Genomic DNA, 22,645 nt, shown 5'->3' on the forward strand with positions numbered 1-22,645 from the left:
GGGCTCAGGAGAAGCAGATTGAAGAACGCAATGATCAAATTAAACTCAAGGATGTCATTAACAGGGAAAGAGCTCAGTTCTCCAAACACATTGCTGACCTTGATCTTGAACTATATGAGAAGTCAGAGGCTCTGGAAAAAAGCTTGGCCAATGAACAATCTTTGAGCTCTAAACTTCAGATTGAAAAGCAATGTGCTGAGGATCTGGTGTTAGAGTTGCAGAGAGAGAAAGGAAAACTCCAGAAACAGAAGTCAGAGTCCATATGTTATGTGGACATGGTCAAAATTAAAGAGGACCTCATCTCTCAGGATGCTAAGACCATTGCAAGGCTTCGGCAAAATGTGTATGTGCTTGAAGAGGAGAAAGTTGCATCCCTGCTGCAGGTGGCTAAGCTCAAGGGAGCTCTTCATAGGCTTAACGGTGAAGATTATTATTCAACTCATTTGCGTAAATGGTAATCTGTCAGGGGATTTTTACACACCGCATGAGTGTTCAATCCACATCTAACCCAAGAAACAGTTCATGTAAGAACTAGGGCTAGGACTTCATGTTAATCACGTTTAGAGTTATGACATACTGCAGCTTTAATCGGACTCTCCAGATTACCCATAGGAGAGAATAAAAGTCTACGTTTGCCTCGTGATGGACTGTCACCCTCTCCACGGTGTACCCCCACCTAGCGCCCTTTGGAGGGCTGGAGATAGGATCCAGCAGACCCAGAACAATGACATGGTATCATTTTTTTGGCATCAGTGATATCAATATTTTGAAGAACTTTGTTTTATTAAACACTTTGAAGACGTTATTATTGTGTGGTGTCCTTTTTATGTTGCTGCCCCTCAAGCCTTTGTCTAACATCCTAGAGGGGGCTGTTACAGCCGTTCACGCTGTGACAAAGGTGGGAGGCGACAATGTCTTAAAGGTGTACAAAGCAAGATTTAATGCCAACAAAACCAGGCTTGAACATAAAGAACGACAACCAAGGCTAACAAATGATCAAAATTAAAGGTGCATAATAAGTGAGGATGCTGCTGAGGAGAGAGCCAGCAGCCACACGGATGGACGGGATCCTTCAACTGTCAAAAAGCCAGTGGTGCGGACAGAAATAGTGAGGACCTACAGGCGGGGCCAAAACACAGCCAATCAGCACCTGCAATGAGGAGAAACAAGGAGGAGCGACTGCCAGAACAAGCAGACTCCCCACAGTACAGGCCAGGGCCGTAACAGTGGAAACATTACATTTAAGTAGGCCTAACCATTTTTTCCATGAATATATATCAAATCTATATATATATTGATCTAAATTTAGGTTGGGGATGGGGGATGTATGCATATGTTGGCATTGTTGGAAATTTTGCTGTTGGACAATATCGGCTAATAATGGATGTCTGCAAAAAGGTAATATCGAACATATATCTGATCATTAGGGGTGTGAAAAAAATCGTTTTCACGATATATCGCAATTTTTTGGGTGCCGATTTTAAATAGATTTTTTTAATTTAAAAAAGACCGGGGTGGTGGTCCCCCTTTTTAAGAAGGGGGACCGGAGGGTGTGTTCCAATTATAGAGGGATCACACTCCTCAGCCTCCCCAATAAGGTCTATTCAGGGGGACTGGAGAGGAGGGTCCGCCGGATAGTTGAACCTCGGATTCAGGAGGAGCAATGTGGTTTTCGTCCTGGCCGTGGAACTGTGGACCAGCTCTACACCCTCAGAAGGGTCCTTGAGGGGTCATGGGAATTTGCCCAACCAGTCCACATGTGTTTTGTGGACCTGGAAAAGGCATTTGACCGTGTCCCTCGGGGATTCCTGTGGGAGTATGGGGTATCGAACCTCCTGATAGGAGCTGTTCGTTCCCTGTATGATCGGAGTCAGAGTCTGGTCTGCATTGCCGGCAGTAAGTCGAAATCGTTGCCGGTGAGGGTTGGACTCCGCCAGGGCTGCCCTTTGTCACCGATTCTGTTCATAACTTTTATGGACAGAATTTCTAGGCGCAGTCAGGGCGTTGAGGGGGTCCGGTTCGGGGGCCTCAGTATTGCATCACTGCTTTTTGCAGATGATTTGGTCCTGTTGGCTCCAACATACCGTGACCTTCAACTCTCACTGGATTGGTTCGCAGCCGAGTGTGAAGCGGCCGGAATGAGAATCAGCACCTCCAAATCCGAGTCCATGGTTCGCGACCGGAAAAAGGTGGAGTGCCTTCTCCGGGTTGGAGATGAGGTTCTGCCCCAGGTGGAGGAGTTCAAGTACCTCGGGGTCTTGTTCACGAGTGAGGGAAGGATGGAGCGAGAGATCGACAGGCGGATTGGTGCGGCGTCTGCAGTGATGCGGAGTCTGCACCAGTCCGTCATTGTAAAAAGGGAGCTGAGCCAAAAAGCGAAGCTCTCGATTTACAGGTCGGTCTGTGTTCCAACCCTCACCTATGGTCATGAACTTTGGGTCATGACCGAAAGAACAAGATCGCGGGTACAAGCGGCCGAAATGAGTTTCCTCCGTAGGGTGGCTGGGCTCCCCCTTAGACATTCGGGAGGGGCTCAAAGTAGAGTCGCTGCTCCTCCGCATCGAGAAGAGCCAGATGAGGTGGTTCGGGCACCTAATTAGGATGCCCCCTGAACGCCTCACTAGGGAGGCGTTCAGGGCACGTCCCTCCGGAAGGAGGCCCCGGGGAAGACCCAGGACACGCTGGAGAGACTATGTCTCTCGACTGGCCTGGGAACGTCTCGGTGTCCCCCCGGAAGAGCTGGAGGAAGTGGCCGGGGAGAGGGAAGTCTGGGCCTCCCTACTGAGGATGCTGCCCCCGCGACCCGGAAACGGCTAAGCGGAAGAAAATGGATGGATGGATAATTTAAAAAATAGATTTCTTATTTAAAAATGTTTTATTTGTTATTTTTTGTTTTTATTTTTATTTTTTAAATCTATTTAATCAATATATATATATATATATATATATATATATATATATATATATATATATATATATATATATATATATATATATATATATATACAGTATATCATACATGTATCTGACCAGGCCACTTCCATATGAGCTCTTAAATCTGATATGTATCTGATACTTTACATTTATCCGACCTTTACGTCATCAAAACACGATAGACGTCACCATTTTTTCTCCCAGGGTTTTTTATTTGTTGAATACATCCAGTGTGGAATCACATTAAAAAGTAGGCCTTCCCTGTTATTTCCCTGGAGATTTATATAAAATGTGACCTAGAAATAGTTGGACAGAGATGGTTGTATGTATATATTGGCATTGGTTAAAATTTAGCTTCTGACATGATCGGCTAATATCGAACATTTCTAATTATTATCCATCTGATTGGTAGTATGACTAATGAGCCAATCAGAGTCTAATTAGTGTCTCCACATTTCAAACAGTACAATACCACATCTGAATTTCTCTTCAATATAATTGATGTTTTGCAACCTAATAGTATAGCACTGTCTGTTTTTATGGGTTTTGTTTGCAGTGTGAAATCATGAGGATAAACTGTCACATGTTCAGTGTAGAAGTCGACTTTTACATACATTACGGTGGTTCACAATACAATTATATAAATGCCAGATCGCATTATTGACATTTTGAACATCTGTACCAAAGATTTTGCCAGTGTAACATCCGTTAAGGGTGGCACATTTTTTCACAATTTTTTTGCTCAATCAAAGAATGCCTAACTTTCACAGATATCAGAAGCTTTAATGATATAAAGGTAAGTGTCTTTAATAGTTTCTCCCTGTATTTATACTAAATACACAAGAACAATAGAACAGTTCCTGAAAATAGAAAAAACAGCAACATTGTGCAGCAATTGACTCCATTTTTGGTACAGATGCTTACAATGTCAATGTGAACAAAGCAAAAAGTGATCTGGCAAAACTTGGTGAAAATTAATTTTGTGAACCACCTCATTATACATTTGTCCATTGCCATGACTCAGGACTACCTGGGAGCAGTGATCGTGCTGACAGCAGCAGGAACATCCATCTGGGGTTGTACGTACGGTTGTCCTGCTGGAGGCCTGGTTGGCCTCGGCCTCACGTATGCTCTCACTGTGAGTCTCACACACACACACGCAACCTCTGAATCCTTAGGTTTGATGTTAGACGCACCTGATCGTCTCATAACACACAAAAGAAACAGAACATAATCTGTTCCGTGTCTCTGTTTGTCTCTCTCTCTGCAGGTGACCAACTATCTGAACTGGGTGGTGAGGAATCTGGCCGACCTTGAGGTGCAGATGTCTGCGGTGAAGAAGGTCAACAGCTTCCTAAGCACCGAGTCAGAGAACTATGAGGGTTCTTTGGGTAATTCAACCAGCAAAACACACACACACACACACACACACACACACACACACACACACGATAACTTTATATATAAAGTTTGTGATTGTTGTTAACCTCAAATGGTCTTTTTTGGGGGAAGGGATTTTGTGAAAAATTAATCTTGTTGCTAATTATGAACTAAAATTTCCACAGTATCCAGTGTTCCAAGTCAAGGTCATCAAACTATTCTTCAACCATTTTTGTTTTGAACCACATTATCCTGGACAAAGCACCAGCTGAGGTTAAAGATCACTGTGTTCATTAAAAGGTGCTTTGAGCACTGTCAAGATAATTACTTGTTAAACAGTTTAACTGTATAAACTATAACAAGGAAGTGGTTCCAAGCTGACCCCCCAACGATGGAACAATGGAACTAGACTATTGGAGAGATTTACCCTAATGGAGAGTCTGACTCAAGTCACATGTTGGGACTGCAGAGAACCCCGTTGGAGAATAAATGGGAGAAATGGATGTTATACAAGAATAAGAGCAGTGACACTACGAACTGAAAAAGACCCTTTTACATTGATTTGTTGTGTTTTTCCTTCTAATTTGATAATTGTTCAAAAACAAATAAAAAGAAAGTAGAACGTTAACATGCGTACTATGTAGCACAATGCAAACCTGACTATTTTTTTAATTGTTCCACCCTCAGAGAAGTTAAAATGAGTCACTTTGGCAGAGTTTTCGGAGGCAAACACAAGAAATCACCGTAAGAATAAAGTAAAAACACTTCTTTGCATCTGACTACGGGACTCCACATCCCACAATGTAGTGCGCAAAACCGCAACCATGTTGTCTTTTGTTTTGTTTTTTGAGAAAATGATCTTTTATTTATTGATCTATGAGGCCTACACCATGACGTTATCTGTCTCTAGCAGCTTTTAAATAAGAAACTCCAGCATAGTGCCAGTAAACACTGAGCACATAGTACTTTATTTCATAATTACATTTAATATGAGCAGAGAGAGCAGTGCCACACCTTTGTGAGGAACTAGAAAGGAAGTAAATTAAATGCATTGTGAATCATACCATTAACAAGGTACGTTGTTGAAAAAGACGTGAGACCTGTGCTAATGGAGTTCCTGACTAAACTCTTTCTAGTGATCTTTAGAACTCTATAAGGACTCAGCAACACACGTTTGTCTGACTGAACATGAATTTGTACCTTAACTTTCATGTCACATGACTTGTTTAAACAGTTTGGGACGTCGGTGGAAACTGTGTGAGCTGTTCTTTAATGAGGGAACATTCCATCTTTTTTGTTATGACTTGTTCCACACGTGCCATACGCTGCTGTTTACACCACCCAGGACCCTCACACACACACACACTTACAGAGTGCAGTCAATGGCCTGTTTTCCATTGTGTGGCCTCACAGTGTGTGAATGAGGAATATTCTCATTTCTTTCTCACTGCAGACGTGTCTCAGGTGCCTGAGAACTGGCCTCAGGATGGAGAGATCAAGATCCAGGATCTGTGTGTGCGCTACGACCCGATGCTCAAACCTGTGCTCAAACACGTCAACGCTTGCATCAAACCAGGGCAGAAGGTAATTCACAGGGACAGGTAGAGGGAGGGAACAGTGGGAGGATCACATCTCCACGCAGGAGAGAAAACTCCATCTGACTCCGCATCAGTAGGTGGCGCTGTACTGTCATAGTTCTAGTTGACACAAAGAAAATGATAACAGTGAATAAAAATCTCCTGCTCCTTTAGCTTTAGCAGCATGAAAACGGTTTACGCGTTCGTCCAATGGTGCGTCTTCTCCTTCTTCTTCTTCGTGGGACTAAAATGTATGCATGAGCGGAATGCAGTGTCTGATTCCTGTCAAGCTAAAACGGCTACACTGCACTATTAGCTTAATTGTCAATCGCATTACAGTACCGGTATATGTGTGCGTTAATCAAGCTACAGATTGTCTAACCTGTTTCATACATCTAACAATCCAGTTACTGTCAGAAAAATACATTTATTTAGTTGTAATTCTCTGAAGCGGCTCTCAAAATGTTTCTGTTACACCCGCATTAGAAGAATGAAAATTTCAGCCCCCACCCTTCCTAACATAATTTCAATAAAATAGGTAGAAAAAAAGTTACTTTTATTTGAAAAAATGTAAAAGAGATTGTGACGATTCTTCTTCAAAACCCATTAAAATAACCTCAAATGTCCAATCACATATTATAGAACAGTAATAACAATGTAACAATAATAAATTATTAAGACAAAACAGATTTTTATTTTGGTGGTTGGTGTAACCCAGGGTTCTGCAACCTACGGCTCTGGAGCCTCATGTGGCTCTTTGACTCTTTTGCAATGGCTCCCTAGTCCCTGTCGTTTAAAACAAAATATCAAAATTATGAATTGTTATTTCTTACAGAGGGTATAGACAATTAATTACATTAACTTCAAATAAAATAATGATTAAACCATTTGTTAACCTTAAAATAAATCACATTGTGAAATAACTGCCATCTTCCTACTTTACCTCCTATCACCTTTCCTTGCACCTGTGGCTAACTACACGTTTTAAATCCCTGGTAAGATAACTATACTAACAAAAACACTATTCTGGAAGAAAATAGAGATTTCATTTGTGTGGGGAAAGATTTGTTTAACTGCCAACATGACGGCTTAATATGTTGCAAGAAATTAGCAATTAGCATGTGTTGACCGACATGATCATGTGTTATTAAATTCAAGTTATTTTTGTAGCCCTTCAAATACATTAACTTGAAATTATTTTGTTTACATAGCATTATTCAATATTATGTTAACTGTATATAATTTTACGCACACTATTGTCTTCATTGAAAATATTTTTTTTCCGGCTCCGGAAGGACTTTAATCCAGGCGAGAGTAGACAAAATGGCTCCTTTAAGAGTAAAGGTTGCAGACCACTGGTGTAACCAATATAATAATGACTATGCATATAATTTGTTAATATATTTAACAATATCATTCTCACAGCTTATTTTCTCATTAATCTAAACATTTATACGAAGTGAAAGAGGTATTGATATCGGATATGGATTCGATATCAGCAACAACCACCCCATGATGCATTGCGAACGGAATGTAAAATCGTCCTGGGACCAGCTTCAAGCTAAAAATCAAACATCCTCTTTTCAAAATAAAAGCATCACTTCTGTAAATAGGGCTCTTGTTTTGAAGTTAACAGGAAGTTTTATCAGCAGCATAATGGAGGGTCTCTGAAAATCTCTGAAATGTCGGCATGAAATGTGTTTCTGTGAGTTTTATGGATGAAATGAACACATGTTGATATTTTACTTGGTCACTTTCTCACTTAAAATGTTTTCAGAACTTTCAAAGGTGGAGAATCAACAGATATTTAGCCTCAGTGTGATTCAGGTTTTTGTTGTAGGTTCCAAATGCATCTTGGGAAGTATACTTCAGTGGGAACACTCATCATCCTAATCATACTTATAGTATATAGTAGACAGTATATACTCATTGAGTACGTTAGTGTGACATTTCCAGCACAGCCATGCTGAAACGTGTCGATATGTTCCCTGCACGCGTGCTGCAGGTAATTCACACGCTGTTGTCAGGAACCAAGAGCCTCACATCACATCGCAATGATTACATACTGACGCCTGCTTTCATCGTTCGTAGTGTGAGCTTTGGACACATCAATGATGGGACGAGGATGTGAAATACCTGCCTGAGCTAAACGTACGCCACATTATTTATTATTGATCTGTCCAGAAAAGCATCAAACAGTTCTAGAGACATGAAGTAGTTCTGTTTGGAGCCCTACCATTGGATATATTAATAATTGAAAAGATTACATAACTTGAATAAATAAAATAGAGCAAGGGTTCTCAACCTTGGCGTCAGGACCCCATTTTGGGTTGAGACACTGGGAGAGGGTCGCCAGATCTCTTAAAAAAACTAAGAATATTTTTTTGAACAATTTGAGCCCATTTTTGCTTATTTTTACCCTTTTTTCTGGAACTGCACCAAACTTGCCATATTTTAACCTATTTTCATCATTTTTTCTTGCCATGTTTTTGCTCCTTTTAATGTGTTTTTGCTTCTTTACTCTAATACTAAGATTTCTACCACTTCTCCATCAATATTCAATACCTTTTCTATACATGTTTTACACTTTCAAGACATTTTTGGCACTTATAAACCCTTTCCACCACTTTTTCCACCTAATATTCCACATTTTGGTCCATTTTATTGTCACTTTTAACCTCTTTTCACCATATTTCATGCTTTTTTTTTACCAATTATACCATATTCATGATTTGTCATGCCCATTATTTGCCAGTTTAAACTAATTACTTCTACTTTTCAACCACCTTCAGGTACAGTGGGGGTCCCCGGTCTCTGGCTCCTATAGTTTTGGGGTCTTGGGCTGAAAAGGTTGAGAACCACTCAAATAAAGTTCTAATTGTTTGAGTTCCTCATTGTGGAACCGTCGGCAACCTGTTGGTGTTTCCTTTAAACCTCGGCTCTCCTCTTGAATTCACAGCCTCGTGTCGTCCTCTGACACTTGGTGACCAAACTCTAACCTCGTGCCACTCCGTCATCACACAAAAGTGTGATGTCACACGGCGTCGTCAAGCAGTGGTGAACTCATGCGTGTGTGTGTGTGTGTGTGTGTGTGTTTGTGCGTTTGCTAGGTGGGAATCTGCGGTCGTACCGGCAGTGGGAAGTCGTCGCTATCCCTGGCTTTTTTCAACATGGTGGACATTTTTGAAGGTTGGTCTGTGTCCCATCACCACACACATACACACACACACATACACACACACACATATACACACACGCACACAGAGGCAGAAGGGAGTCTTTTTCCACTTCTTTCATCTTTGCTTTCTTTGTCCTGCTCTCTCTCTCTCTCTCTCTCTCTCTCTCTCTCTCTCTCTGGTCGTGTTTACATCTCATTAAAGATGATTTTTCCACTGTGTGGAAACATGACTGAAGGGTTTCCCTCTGGGATGTCATTCCTAGTAGCACTTGACCCAAAGTCCTGCAGCTCCAAAAAGGCTCGAGTGCACTTTTTTTCCTCTCGGTTTCCTCCGATTGACTCACGAGATAAAGAAATATGTCTTCAACTTCAGCTGTTTTGACAGTTTTAATGCATATAATCTATGAAACAATCACACGCAGCGACACATGAACAGATGTACTGCTCTACTATTGCAACAACACCTTATAAGTAGGTTAAAACTAACCTGTCTCACAACGGTCTAAACCCAGCACACGTTCCGTACAAGAACAGGAAGTTGGACACTGACTGAACAACCTATCAAACATCCCACGTTACTAAAGGTTTCCTGGTTTTTTCAGCTGCTGTAACATTTAAAAAGATACTCAACACAAATGACTAAGAAAGCTGAGCTGAAAGATTGTGTATATGGAAGCTTTAACAGAAGGAATGAGAGGTGATTGTAGAAGCTGCAAATGCAATAACAGGGTTCTCACCAGCGCCTTTAAGCGTAGGGGCCCCCTACAGTATAATGTTGATCCCCTACGCTGTGTTTTAACCAGCTTAGGGCACTTTTCTGTTGTTATTTACTGTTTTAATTGATACCGTCATAATAATTGTTGCACACAAAAGGGACTTGAGGGGTGCACGTGTTATTTAAACTCTCTTCTTCTGCCAGGACAAAAAAAAAACCTTTGAAATGTTATACAGGATTATAAAATTACTAAAGTAGGTGATAAAATACATTTAAAAATATTTAGAGTAAAGATTTTTTCAAAACAGCAGGTATAGTCAGACAGTCGCACCACATGATATTTTGACACTTTGAGAAAAAAAAGAATAAATTACAGAAATAATTTAGTAGGTAACATTTTATCTTATTTTTTAAAAGGCAAAGTGAGTGCATATATACTAAGTTACTACATATTTGGTATGTTTTTATGCATTTAAACTATTTTTTAAGTAAAAGAAATGCAGTTTATAATATTTAGGTGACACATCATTAACCCAGTTGCAGTTTATGCTCATTAAAACAGTTACTACCTACTTACCTATTTTTTTGTGTGTGTTTAAGGCTAAAAACATCCAATCACTCTGTGTCACAGCTATAGAAGAAGAAAAATAATCCAACCACTTCTAAAATTGGTAAATTCAGTGAATAATAATTGTACTTTGTGATTGTTGATTCGCTTTTACCTTTGTTTATTTACAAGCACTCAAGATGTGGGCACCTCGTCCCGCTGGTGTATAAATGTGTGAATGGGTTTGGTCCAGAATACATCAGTGACATGTTAGTCAGGTATGAACCCAGCAGGTCTCTCAGATCTATGGACACAGGTCAGATAGTGGAGCCCAGAGCTCACAGTAAACATGGTGATGCTGCTTTTAGTTGTTATGCTGCAAAGAAGTGGAACAAACTGCAGCAGAGCTGAAGTCAGCATCACATGTGAACATTTTTAAATCAAAGTTAAAGGCACTTTTTTTTCTACTGCTTATGATTGAGAGAGAGATTTTTGGTCATTATTGATTTTAAGCTTTTGAATGTTTTCTGTTGCACTTTTTGATCATGTAAAGCACATTGAGTTGCCTTGTGTATGAAATGCGCTATAGAAATAAATTTGCCTTTCCTTGATAATATTGGCAGAGCTAATTTCCATCTGCGACTCCCTGGAACGTGAAAAGAAAACATACTGTAGGTACAAAAGCAGGCCGACAAGCAGAGAAACTCAGGCCAGAGTAAAGAGTAGGATTAAATATAAGTACAATTGAATTACAGTTTGAGGCTAAAAGTGGATATAAATGACTCCATAAATTATTAGCAATGTTTTATTATTCAGTTTTAGAGCGATCATCTAAAGTGCATTCATTTGATGGGTTGGTATCACTTTAAGAGTTAGGGCTTGATATCTTCAGGTGTTTTACGGCTCTTATGGTTTTCCGTCTAAACTTAGCAGAATTTCCTTTGTCCTTTTGGAAAACGGGGAGTGAATGTCTCTACAATGTGAAATCCTCCCCCTGACTGACGACAGCTTTCAAGAGACAGAAATATTTACAGTAACCCTGCTCAGATAGAGCCAACAATCTGACAAAGACCGCTGTGTTTATTCCACTATTTTAACTCCAAACGCTCAGTGTTCCTTTTTAAAGTCGTAAAACCTTTTCAGCTTCCACACACACACACACACACACACACACACACACACTCACACACACACACACACACACACACTGTGAGTCCGTCTCCTTTCACTACAAGTGAAGCAATGTGTTGTCTCGTAAAAAATATTAGAATAATATATACATTGAACTATATTATAATTGAATTAAATAGTAAATTATTTATATTTACAAGAATTATGAACAATATTATAATCAAATATATTTAATTTTACTATAAAAAAATAAATGTATACATTTTTTGAATGTATAGAACATATACATTATACATTTGTATATATATATATGTATTATTAACTATGATAATGAAATATATTTAATTGTATTGCAATTAAATTAGAATATAAATGTAACATTTTTATGTAAGTCACAGAGCGTTAAAATTAGAAAGCATATTATATTAATATTTCTATATATATATATATATATATATATACATACATACATATATAGACAGTATATGTCTGTGTTTTTTCAGTCACTTGTAATTGGGGGTTGAAATGAGGCCATGACAAAAGACACGCCCCATGTTCAGGCGGCCAATCATGTTATTAAGACAGCGTCCTGAAGGTAAACTTAAATCAACCTTTAAAAAATGTTTTCTTGGCATTTCAAAGGCCAGTCCTATCCTCATTGTTCAGTGGTCGGTCAGTGACTCACAGACAGAGATGATACTCCTCACTTTTTCCATTCACACAGACATAAACATTTAATGTTAAGAGCTAATGTCGGTGTGTCCTTATAAAACGATCAGATCAAAAAACTGTAACAACAGAGAGAGAACAAAGAAAAGTGCAAACTAAGCCCCTGGAGGCAGTTTCATGGTTAAAAAGCACATGAAGTTTGAATCCAAATATGCAATTGTTGTATGTTTAAAAGCAGGAGGGTGTCATTTGTGCATTTAAACACGCGTATTAATTAGGGATGTGTGTTCATCGTGATGTGGTTGTTGGAAAAATGGTGATCGTATGTTTCAGGAAAGATCGTCATTGACGGGATCGATATCTGTAAGCTTCCTTTGCCAATGCTTCGCTCGCGGCTCTCCATCATCCTCCAGGATCCTGTTCTGTTCAGCGGATCCATTAGGTAACACACACACACACACACACACACACACACACACTGACCCTCATTTATCAACCATTCATACGTTTAGATCTGAGCGTATGATGTGCGTAAGGCTATATTCACCCCAGCTTCAGTATTTATGAATTGTGACGTAAGTGTATGCTACGATCAGATCTCACGTCTGGTCTGACCTCGTACGTAAATCTGAGTGTTTGGTCAAAACAGATCAAAACTAAACAAATTAAATATATATTAAATATATTGAATTTTATAAAAGCCCATGTTATTAATGATACCATTTTATTTTTGGTTTTCCTTTTACAAAATACAGTATAACCCCACTGGTAAACTCTGCTACTGGAGTGCATAGGTTAACCCAGTATGCACACACACACACACACACAAAGTTTTACAAAGCGTTGCATTTGCGATATTATCGCAATATCATGAAATGCGATTTTCTAATCGCAAAGGCTGCAATTTTTTAAAGATTTTTTTCTTGTCCTGTCTTGTACTGTCCTGTTAAGTTGAGACAGTGTTTAAGTAGTGCAGTCCACCTGTTTACATGTTTCATGAAACGTGAAGTTAGTTAGATATGTTGAAGAGGTAAAGCCTTTTGCTTTATTGCTGTAATCTGTGCTTTAAAATGTATATTTTATTATTTATTTAAAGTTTAAATAAATCTGAAATTGTTTATTATGAAACATATTGATTTATTGCTTGTGTTCAATGAAAAACACATGACAAGAGGCCCTTGAAAAAATAATTGCATATTAAATCGAAAAATTGTTCAGCCTCAGTATTAAATCAGTAATCTGATTAATTAAAGGTGAAATTGAAGGCATAATAAACACAGACAAGGGACAACATTTAGTCATTTCTAAGGCTTTTTTAAATGTGTTATTTATTGCCTTGGCGTGTGGACAACTGAGGCTGATATAAATGTCCTATTCGTGCATCTCTCCAGGATCTCACCGCGCACACAGGGGGGCAGACGTCACCTGCTCGGTAGCTGATTCTCTTCCACAGAGCGTTTAAATGAGCTTCTTTAATTCCTGTTTTCACAAAAAGCACATATTTGTTTTGCGCCACGTCAGATGAAGAAGTTTATTTTTTTGTTTGACTTCAGTGGGCGGGGCCTCCGAAACAGGAGGGCGTAACATGTTAATGACGATCGAATTTATCAACACCCGATCATTTGTACGCTGGGATTTGTCAAATATGTTGTGCACTCGAATTTGCATCCGTTTTCACGCTAGCTTGATAAATGAGGGCCAGTTTTTGGCCCTCATGAAGGTGAAAGTTGTATTTCATACATTTTTATATATTTTCATATATATAACGTTTAGACCCTAACCTTTTCACAAAAGGCTCAAGTTGGTATTGGTTCCTGAGGATTGGGTTTGTTTATAGTCCTGGAGCTCCAGCTGGAAAGACGAGGACGTCAGACGTTTGGCGTAGCAGGGTCAGGTGTCACTTTGTCTGATTGATCTTCCTCCTCTCTGCTGACTCAGCACTGTGTGAGAGCTCAGCGTCAACACAGTGGTTCATAATCCAACAATTAAATCATGTGAAGTCACATCTGAACAAACATCTGTCATAAAAACAGCAGGTTCTCTTCATTCCGTGTGCATCACTGGTGATGACTCCAGGTCCAGCTGCAGCGTGAGCAGCTACACTCACAGTGGGAGCTCAGGACCAAAGTTTGTCCTCGCACGTCACAAAACGAGCAGCTCTCAGGAAAAAAGCTCGGATCACACACACACAAAGCACTTGTGTGTTGTTTCCATTGGCTGGGACGCAGTGTGCGCTGTGAGCATGTGTCGATTGTTTGGAGATAAAATGAGGAGGTGAACGTCCAGCAGTAACAGCCTCTAACTGTGATGTCAGAATTCAACTCAACATCCTATTGTAGAGTGGCTCATCCTAGTTTTGTACAGGTGTGCAATTGTGTCCCTAGTGCTTAGACAGCTCTCTGGTCTTGCCATGGTGGAGGTTGGAGTCCTATCCACTTTTCCTTAACCCCCCGGAAGTGTTATGATAAGGAGTGTTCCAATTCTCTAAAAGCTAAGGAAAGGAGGCTCAATGTTTCCTTTATAACCTTCATTAGCCTAGGAAAGGAGACCACATAACACTGACCCACAATTCCTTGCGGCAACAACATTTAAAGGGACTCGCTCATCCAAGCGTTCACGGAAACTCATGATGACTGAAAACAGAGCACTCAGTCTTTCAAGAAAAATGGATCGGAGACATTTTTTAGCCACATTATGTTTTATTCAACATATTTATCTCACCTTAGAATACTTTGTGTGGTTGTACATGTGTTTGCCTACAATGTTATGTAGGACTATATATTGCATAAATGTAACAATTTAATAAAATCATACTTATTTTGTACTAATGTAGATTTGTGAGTGTGAGCAACCATTCTTAATGTGACGTTCTTTTGGTTTCACTTCAGTTCTTCGTAGCCTAGCAACCTCTTTTCCTTTGATTTACATTTAAACCTTGTGATATTTGAGATTTTATCAATGGTTCAAGGCATAAAGTGTTATAAATGTGCTTTTAGTAGTCCATTTTTGGAAATTTGTAGTTTATTCACCACAGCAGATGTCACTAACCTTTGGCGCTGTCGTCAGATTATTTTTATTATTAGTTACCTAATGGAAGTGCATCTGATTGTGGATAGTCTGTCTCGGACTGCTTCCGAATAGTCCCTCCTATCTCCTTTCCTATCCTCTATTCCTCAACCCTCGGAAATGTTTAAGTGGTGGCCATGATAAAAGAGCGTTCAAATTTTATGAGGAAAGGAGGCGTGGCCATATGATTATTACGTCACCTAGTGGAAGTGCATCTGATTGTCAAAACAAACGTGATCACTTTTTCCTAACTTGCACAATCGGTGCGACCCAAATAGTTTTTTAGCCACACTGTAGGTGATTAACTATGCATGGTTTCAGGTTTAATCTGGATCCAGAGAAGATGTGCACAGACGATCGCCTGTGGGAGGCGCTGGAGATTGCACAGCTGAAGAACATGGTGAAAACACTTCCAGGCGGACTCGGTAGGAAACGCTCACCGACTCATCGTTTTCTTCCCCTCAATTCAAGGCACTCCCTGATTACGTGTGACTCTGTGTGTAGATGGCATGGTGACCGAGGGCGGGGAGAACTTCAGCGTGGGCCAGAGGCAGCTCTTCTGTCTGGCCCGAGCGTTCGTGAGGAAGAGCAGCATCCTCATCATGGATGAAGCCACTGCGTCCATCGACATGGCAACGGTGTGTCGTCACCAAATGCTTCCAATTAATTTAGATCTCAAATAAGTTCCAAAAGTATTCAAATGAGTGTTATGGCGCTCAACACAGCGACTGTGGGAGATTTTAAGCCATTAAATTTGAGGTTATAGTGCACATGTGTCAAACTCAAGGCACGGGGTCCAAATCCGGCCCTTTAAAGCATTCAATTTGGCCTGCAGGAAAATCTAAAATGTAAAAGCAGAATACTTTTATGGCCAAGTAGAGTTTAAAACAATACAAGGAAAGTAATTTGGTGAATGGTGTGAAAAAAACAAACAAACCAGAAACAGTATAATGAAAATAATGATAATAAAATTCAATCAAGTATCAGAATATTTGCAGGGCTCACAGTTTTCCTTCTCCATTTGTAATCTTTTTTTTTTTTTTAAACTGCATTTTTCCTCAAATTATTCCATAAAATTTTCCCAAATTAAATAAAAATAGGCAAAAAAAAATCAAGGTAATCCAACCTGTCACCTATTGCTATTGTTGGTGCTTTACAAAATATAAATATCAATGATATGTGGAGGTGACGAGGGAAACAGTATGTTGAAATTGCTTCTTTAATCCCACAACCCCTTTCAGATAAAACTGAACCAAAACGAAAATGAAGTCAAGAAAAGATGGACAGATTAGCTTTGATTATATAATATATATATATATATATATATATATATATATATATATATATCCGTTCGCACCGTCTCTTTTCGTTGTGCCTCCAACAATAACTGCAGCCATCTGTGGGTAAAGCTGTGACGTGAACATATGCCTGACAATTGCATAAACAGCCACTGCCATCAGCTCCAGCTTTGGTAAATCCCATTGCATTGCATACGCTAAAAATATCCAATATGTTGCTTGAGTTATTTTGTGGTTTGCGTGTGTATAAACTCTAGTAAATCAGGCTTTAGTGTCTCTAAATATTTTTACTTACTTGTCTCATTATTTTCTTGCAGGAAAACATCTTACAGAAGGTTGTGATGACGGCGTTCGCTGACAGGACGGTTGTCACGATCGCAGTGAGTTGGTTTGGTTTCTGTAAATCACGTGTCAAACTCATGGCCTGGGGGCCAAATGCGGCCTTTTGGAGCATCCAATTTGGCCCTTAGGAGGAGGTAAAAATGACAGAGAAAACACGAATCATTGTGTAAATGAAACTCAACACTTCTGGTGCTTACATCACATTATTGCAGGCATTTTTAGTGTTAAACTGTTGAAAAAACTCAAAATTCTTACAAAATCCTTAAATTTTCCTCAAATTACTACATAATCTTTCCCTTAGTTATATAGAAATTGTTTCACAAAATCTAGTAAATTTATACTGAAGATCCTGTTGTGACAGATATCTGTCTCTTATTGCGAGAATATTGTTAATTTTTTACATATTTTGTATTTCATGTATACGTGGAAGTGCAAACTCGGGCACAATAATGTTGAAATGACTCACTTTCCCGTATGAAATCTGTGGCCCACTTGAGATCTAACTATTTCATATTTGGCCCCTGAACTAAAATGAGTTTGGGAACCACTGCTGTAAATGAACCTGTGAAGGTTTAATCACAGACATGAGGCTCTTACCTTGGAATTCTTTGTACATCTCAAACCTTTCCTTTGCATCTTTTCCCTCCTTTTTCTATTCTCAGCGATATTCTCGATTTTGTTTCTTTTGTCCTTCGCTGATTCTTTCCATCTTTCACATGATTTCCCCTCTCTGTCTCTCTCTTTTCCCATCATGCATCTCTGTCCTTCCATCCGTCCCTCAGCATCGTGTGTCTTCTATCTTGGAAGCCGATCAGGTGTTGGTCTTCTCCTCGGGGATCTTGGTGGAAAGTGACTCTGGTCCAAACCTGCTAGCACAGGAGGAGAGTCTGTTCAGTGTGCTAGTGAGAACGCACAAGTAGAACCGGGCCTGGATGGACCGCTCTGACTCAGCTCTGACCTCTCTCTCTCTCTCTCTCTCTCTCTCTCTGTATCTCTTCCTTTACTTTTCTCTTCCTGCTTCTGTTTCTGTTTGTCACTGACTAAGAGCTGTAGTCTGAGTCCAGGTCTGAGGAAGCCTTACAACCACTTACAGCCTGGTTGGTACCTCAAACATCCTGCATGCTATTCAGTGCATGTCTGCTATCGCCATTGAAAAGAGTTTAGTAACATAAACAGTCAATGGAGTTTGTTGATTGGTCGATTGAACGACTACTTGGCGAATGTTCTCATCATTTTGTTCACTAAAAATGTTTGTCGACTACATTTTTTTAAGTGACTATGGCCCGTTTACATGGTAGCTTTTATTCCTCGTTAAAGCAGAATTCCTATTGCTAATTTAATTCTGAATTAAACTTAAATCTGAATTTGGTGGCTGGTTTATTCTGTTTTTAATTCTGAATTAAATAATTCCTCTTTCTTGTAAACACTTAATTCCACTTTAAGTTAATTCTGGTCGTTCTCTGCGTTGACGATGACATAGTTCAAGATGGCGGCCCGGACAGCAGCCGACACTATTTATTTAATAAGAGCCTTAGAAGACATGGTTGTAATGAAAAGAGTGGATGGACAGAAGAATAATGCAGACATTCACACAGACTTATTACACACGTCTGCAAACGGAACGGCTTCATCTGTGCTGCGGGGCATGAAGCACCATGAAGCATCATTATAAAGTAATTTTTTCACTCCACGTCCTGTATAGTGCAGGTAGAAAAGCTGTAGCATTAACTGCTGGCTTTTATTGAACAAAGTACGGACTTTTATTTTCCTTTTCCGCTGCTCTTCTTCTACTACGCGGAGCAAAGTGAAACCGTGCGTTATTGTGGAGCTGCTGCTTCAAAACTACATTAAAAATAAAAGACAAAACAGTTCTCATGTGGTCTTCTATGTTGGAGCCAAAAAGAAAAGGTTTGTTGTGTGTTTTACCCAATAGACGTGATACGTCATGTTCTCCCCCTGTCCAATCAGAGCCTTCCCAGCCCCCAGACTTAAAGCGTTATTGAATAAAGCGGTTTTCCATGTAAACCTCAATTTGGGATTTACTATTCCCATGTAAACATGAAGCAGAACACTAATTCCGAATAATTTAATGCGGAATAACTAATTCCAAATTAAAAATATCATGTAACCATGACTAATCAAAAAAAAATACACTATGTTAAAATGTGTTGATATTTTTGTCAATTAATAAAAACTAAACAATAATCTTCACATGAGAATAAAATGATAAGAAATCTTAAAGTGCCTTTAACTCAGATTTAAAAATGTAGCTGTCTCCTTCAAACTATTACACATAGCGAGAGATTTAAAACAGGATTATAAGTGGAATTGGACATATTGGTTCGTTTGTCACATTTTCTAGATATTAAGTCACCATTTTTCTGGTGAAAAATAGAGCATAAATTCTTCATATTGTCCCAAAACATCCATGAGAAGCATTTCCGTCTCATGTTGGGAAAAAAAACCTGGTCCGATTGCTTTTTCCATTTCGGAACGTAAATTCTGTTTTTTACGATCACAGAAAATTGGAGGCTCCGGGATAGTTAGGACTAGGATTGAATGTTCGGAGAACAGCTTCATTAGCCACGGTTTGTGTTCACAATGCATTCATTTTTTTATTCGCTCCAAACTGATTAGAAAACCCTGTCAGTTAAAGAGCTGCTTCTTTTTAAAGCTCTGTAACTCAAACCGTACATTATTGTTATTATTGTTATTTTTACATGAATGGCCCTGTACGTCATGCCCTCAAAGCTTTTCACCTACAATCTTTTAAACCAAAGGCAGTTGGCAGCTTTGCCACATTCACAATGCACATTACTGAGGTGGAATGTTACCTGGTTGGATTCCAATGATGTCCCTTTGTGTCCCTGACTTTGTGTGTCCTCTCTCCCTCTCTCAGCACCGTGTCCACACCATCCTAACGGCCGATCTGGTCATCGTGATGAAACGAGGAAAAATCTTAGAGTACGACAAACCTGCGACGCTTCTGGAACAAGAAGACGGGATGTTTGCCTCCTTCGTCAAAGCTGACATGTAGACGCTTCCAGAACTGTTGGTCGGCCTGGTTCTCTAATTTGTTACGTTGGGTTTTTTTTATTAATTGGATTGGAGAGAAACCTGTGGCTTCAGCAGGAAGCCCCTCCCTCTTTGGTGGAAGCTGCTCCATGAGAGGATCAGTCGGTTGATATGATGGTGCCTTGTAGAGTTTTTAACCTGCACATATATGTTGGTTTGGGTGAATTGTCAATACTGTACATTTGTAGAGTCACATCACATCAGGAAGGGCGAAACTAAGTGCCAACGTTTAAGAAAATTTAGCATTTAATAGCTAAAGTCATTGCAGTATGTAGGCATAGGATGGATGGATGGATGCAATTGAGTTTATATCAGAATCATTAAACACGGGATGTGATGTTAAATCATCCTTTGTGCCAAAAGATGGTCGTCACATGAGGTTTACCATGTGAGAGTTGCATGGGAGCTGTGTCTCAGATATGGGAAGAATCTTGGGACGCATCATCAGTAGTGTTCCTTTGAATCAGGAGATGTTTTGGCCATTTAAACACTAGACACCCTCATCAAAGGAGGCCAGCTACAGGGTGATCAAGCCTGAGCTTATGTACGATGACTGTTTCCCACTCTCTTCTATCTGCTGCTTTGGGCCACTTCACACTCAATATGTGCCCTTTGATTTTTTTCTCCCTAGCAAGTGTCTACTCTTTGATCTCTTTCTCATATCATAAAACATTCTCATACTTGAAGTCGTGTTCCCAATGAAATCAGATTCTTTGGTTAAATTCCTGTCTTCCGAAGACAACTTCTGTCTTTAAAGCAATAAGAAATACACAAGTTTCCATATTTCACTTATAATCTAGTTTTAGTCGACTAAATCTAAGATACAAGAACACATGATCATGAGTTCTTGTTGTATTCCATCCCATGTGACAAAATTATAGTTTAGTTTTTATTAATCCAAAAAAATATCGATTTAATTTCAATTTAGTTGACGAAACAACAACATGAGTCAACACAATTAACACTGGTTCACACCGGCACAAGCGCAATGGACAATCTGGGCAAACACTAAGCAGGTCAGGTACCATCGTACACTGATAGCACTCACCAAGGTCTGAGGAGGCTGTTATGGCTCCCGCTATCAGCAACATGCATAACACTAGCTGCGTTTCCATTACCCTTGGAAATGCACAAAATCTAAATTGTGCAATAAAAACTGGTAATGGAAACACCAAAATTTCGAAAAAAACACACAAATAGTGCTAAAAAGTTTTTACGCTTTCGTGACGAGGAATTTCAGACGTTTCAAAAGGACTATGGAAACACTTTTTCCGTGTCACAGAACGTGATTTACATGACGTGAGGTACCTGGTCACGTTGACCACTAGTCTTCGAGGAAACGTGGCATGATACTTGAGGACAGAAGAGGAGACTGCGAAAAATTTTAGCATTATACTTAAAAAATGATTACTGCCACATTATTAGGAGGTTTTTAGCATCCATTTTCCTGCAGCGAAGTCTCGCGGGATAAGATTTCACGAGAGTTACGAGGCTCCTGTCCAAAACAGTCTTCAATGGAAACACATTCAGAGCGCAATTATACTTTCTCAACATTTAGAAATATCGCTTTTATTTTGCTAAAATCTGTAATGGAAAAACAGCTTCTGAAAGCACTGAGCAGCAGCAGATACACTGACCTCAGAATCTAAAACCCTTTGACATAAAAAACCCTGTGTCTGCATCTGACCGGCAACCCTAAAGCTTGACTCCGTCTCATTCATCAAAACCGACATTACACTCCAGGATTTTTGGTGCAAATGAACCCTAAGATATCATCAAGAATGCAATTTCCTGCGTTCCACTTCAACGACATGAGCTTGATGGTCCTTTGAAATAGACCCGACTTGTTTGAGCAATAAAGAGCAAACACCAGTCTTGCCACTTTACCCACTGTTGTTGTTTACGCTGTTTACCAATCAGTCGTGTAAATGCAAGCTTCAGATGTTTCTCACTCTTAAAGATGAATCCCTTATGGCCTGAAATGATCAGTATTCAAGTTTTTTTAGCCGTTTTTCAACTCCATCTTAGTTAGTTTGATGTCAAGGAGAACTTTTGAATCTTTTTTATATGTCATCAGATTTGTAAGGCTTTAAAGACCTTGTGATTAAAGTGTTAAACCTTTTTGATTATGCACCACTTGTATCTGTTTATACTTGTTTTGCACTGGTTTTATGCAATAATGAATAAGGGAGAAAATCGTGTTTTATATCAAATGTCAGCTTTGCCTGTAAATGTTCTGCTCAGTACTTTGTGTGATATATTTCACTTGGAATTTACCTAAAATGAGACACTTTTAATGTGTTTTTTCTGCTGTAGAGTTTAAACTGATGGATGTGACTAAGAAGTGTCTTACAATGGCTGTTAGCACAGCTCTCAGGCTTTAGTAGCTGTTGGTTTGGGAATGGAGAACTTAGCTTATTTCTTATATACGTACGTTTGGACCCGAGGTCAGGAAAAGTGTATTTTACAGCATCTAGTAAGTTTTAATCATTTTTACTAAGGTAATAATTAATTTTTTAAGCGCATGATAAATACTTTAAGAGAAACAAAAATCACAAAGCCTCAAATGGCACCAAAATGAAAGCATCTGAAAATAATTGGATTTATTTATTAATAGGACTTTTCATTTATTTATTTATTTTTGTCAATAAAATGAAACATGAACTCACTTTTCAAAATTAAGGCCATCATTTTAACAGAATATTAAAGATAACAACTTGGCTTAAAGAGTAA

At 39.2% G+C, this 22,645-nt stretch overlaps 1 protein-coding gene across 5 annotated transcripts in view; it reads left to right on the plus strand.

The window, feature by feature from the left end:
• The window catches only part of abcc9 (ATP-binding cassette, sub-family C (CFTR/MRP), member 9), a 99,709-nt gene extending 77,676 nt beyond the window's left edge, over positions 1–22,033 (plus strand). For 3 of the 5 annotated variants that reach the window (XR_003674200.1, XR_003674201.1, XR_003674202.1), the window contains 10 exons: positions 3,959–4,072; positions 4,205–4,325; positions 5,768–5,898; positions 9,002–9,080; positions 12,465–12,573; positions 15,519–15,622; positions 15,702–15,835; positions 16,813–16,875; positions 17,620–17,934; positions 19,737–19,868. Coding sequence is in view for 2 of the 5 variants with exons in the window: in XM_028448628.1 (XP_028304429.1) it covers positions 3,959–4,072; positions 4,205–4,325; positions 5,768–5,898; positions 9,002–9,080; positions 12,465–12,573; positions 15,519–15,622; positions 15,702–15,835; positions 16,813–16,875; positions 19,737–19,874 (993 nt within the window). In the remaining 3 variants the exon portion in view is untranslated. Of the gene's footprint in view, positions 1–3,958; positions 4,073–4,204; positions 4,326–5,767; positions 5,899–9,001; positions 9,081–12,464; positions 12,574–15,518; positions 15,623–15,701; positions 15,836–16,812; positions 16,876–17,619; positions 17,935–19,736 lie in introns of all 5 variants that reach the window. The other 2 variants (XM_028448628.1, XM_028448629.1) reach the window with 1 other exon arrangement.
• Positions 22,034–22,645: the final 612 nt, after the last annotated feature.

Source organism: Gouania willdenowi, chromosome 6, assembly GCF_900634775.1.
Source record: "Gouania willdenowi chromosome 6, fGouWil2.1, whole genome shotgun sequence".
NCBI lineage: Eukaryota > Metazoa > Chordata > Actinopteri > Blenniiformes > Gobiesocidae > Gouania > Gouania willdenowi.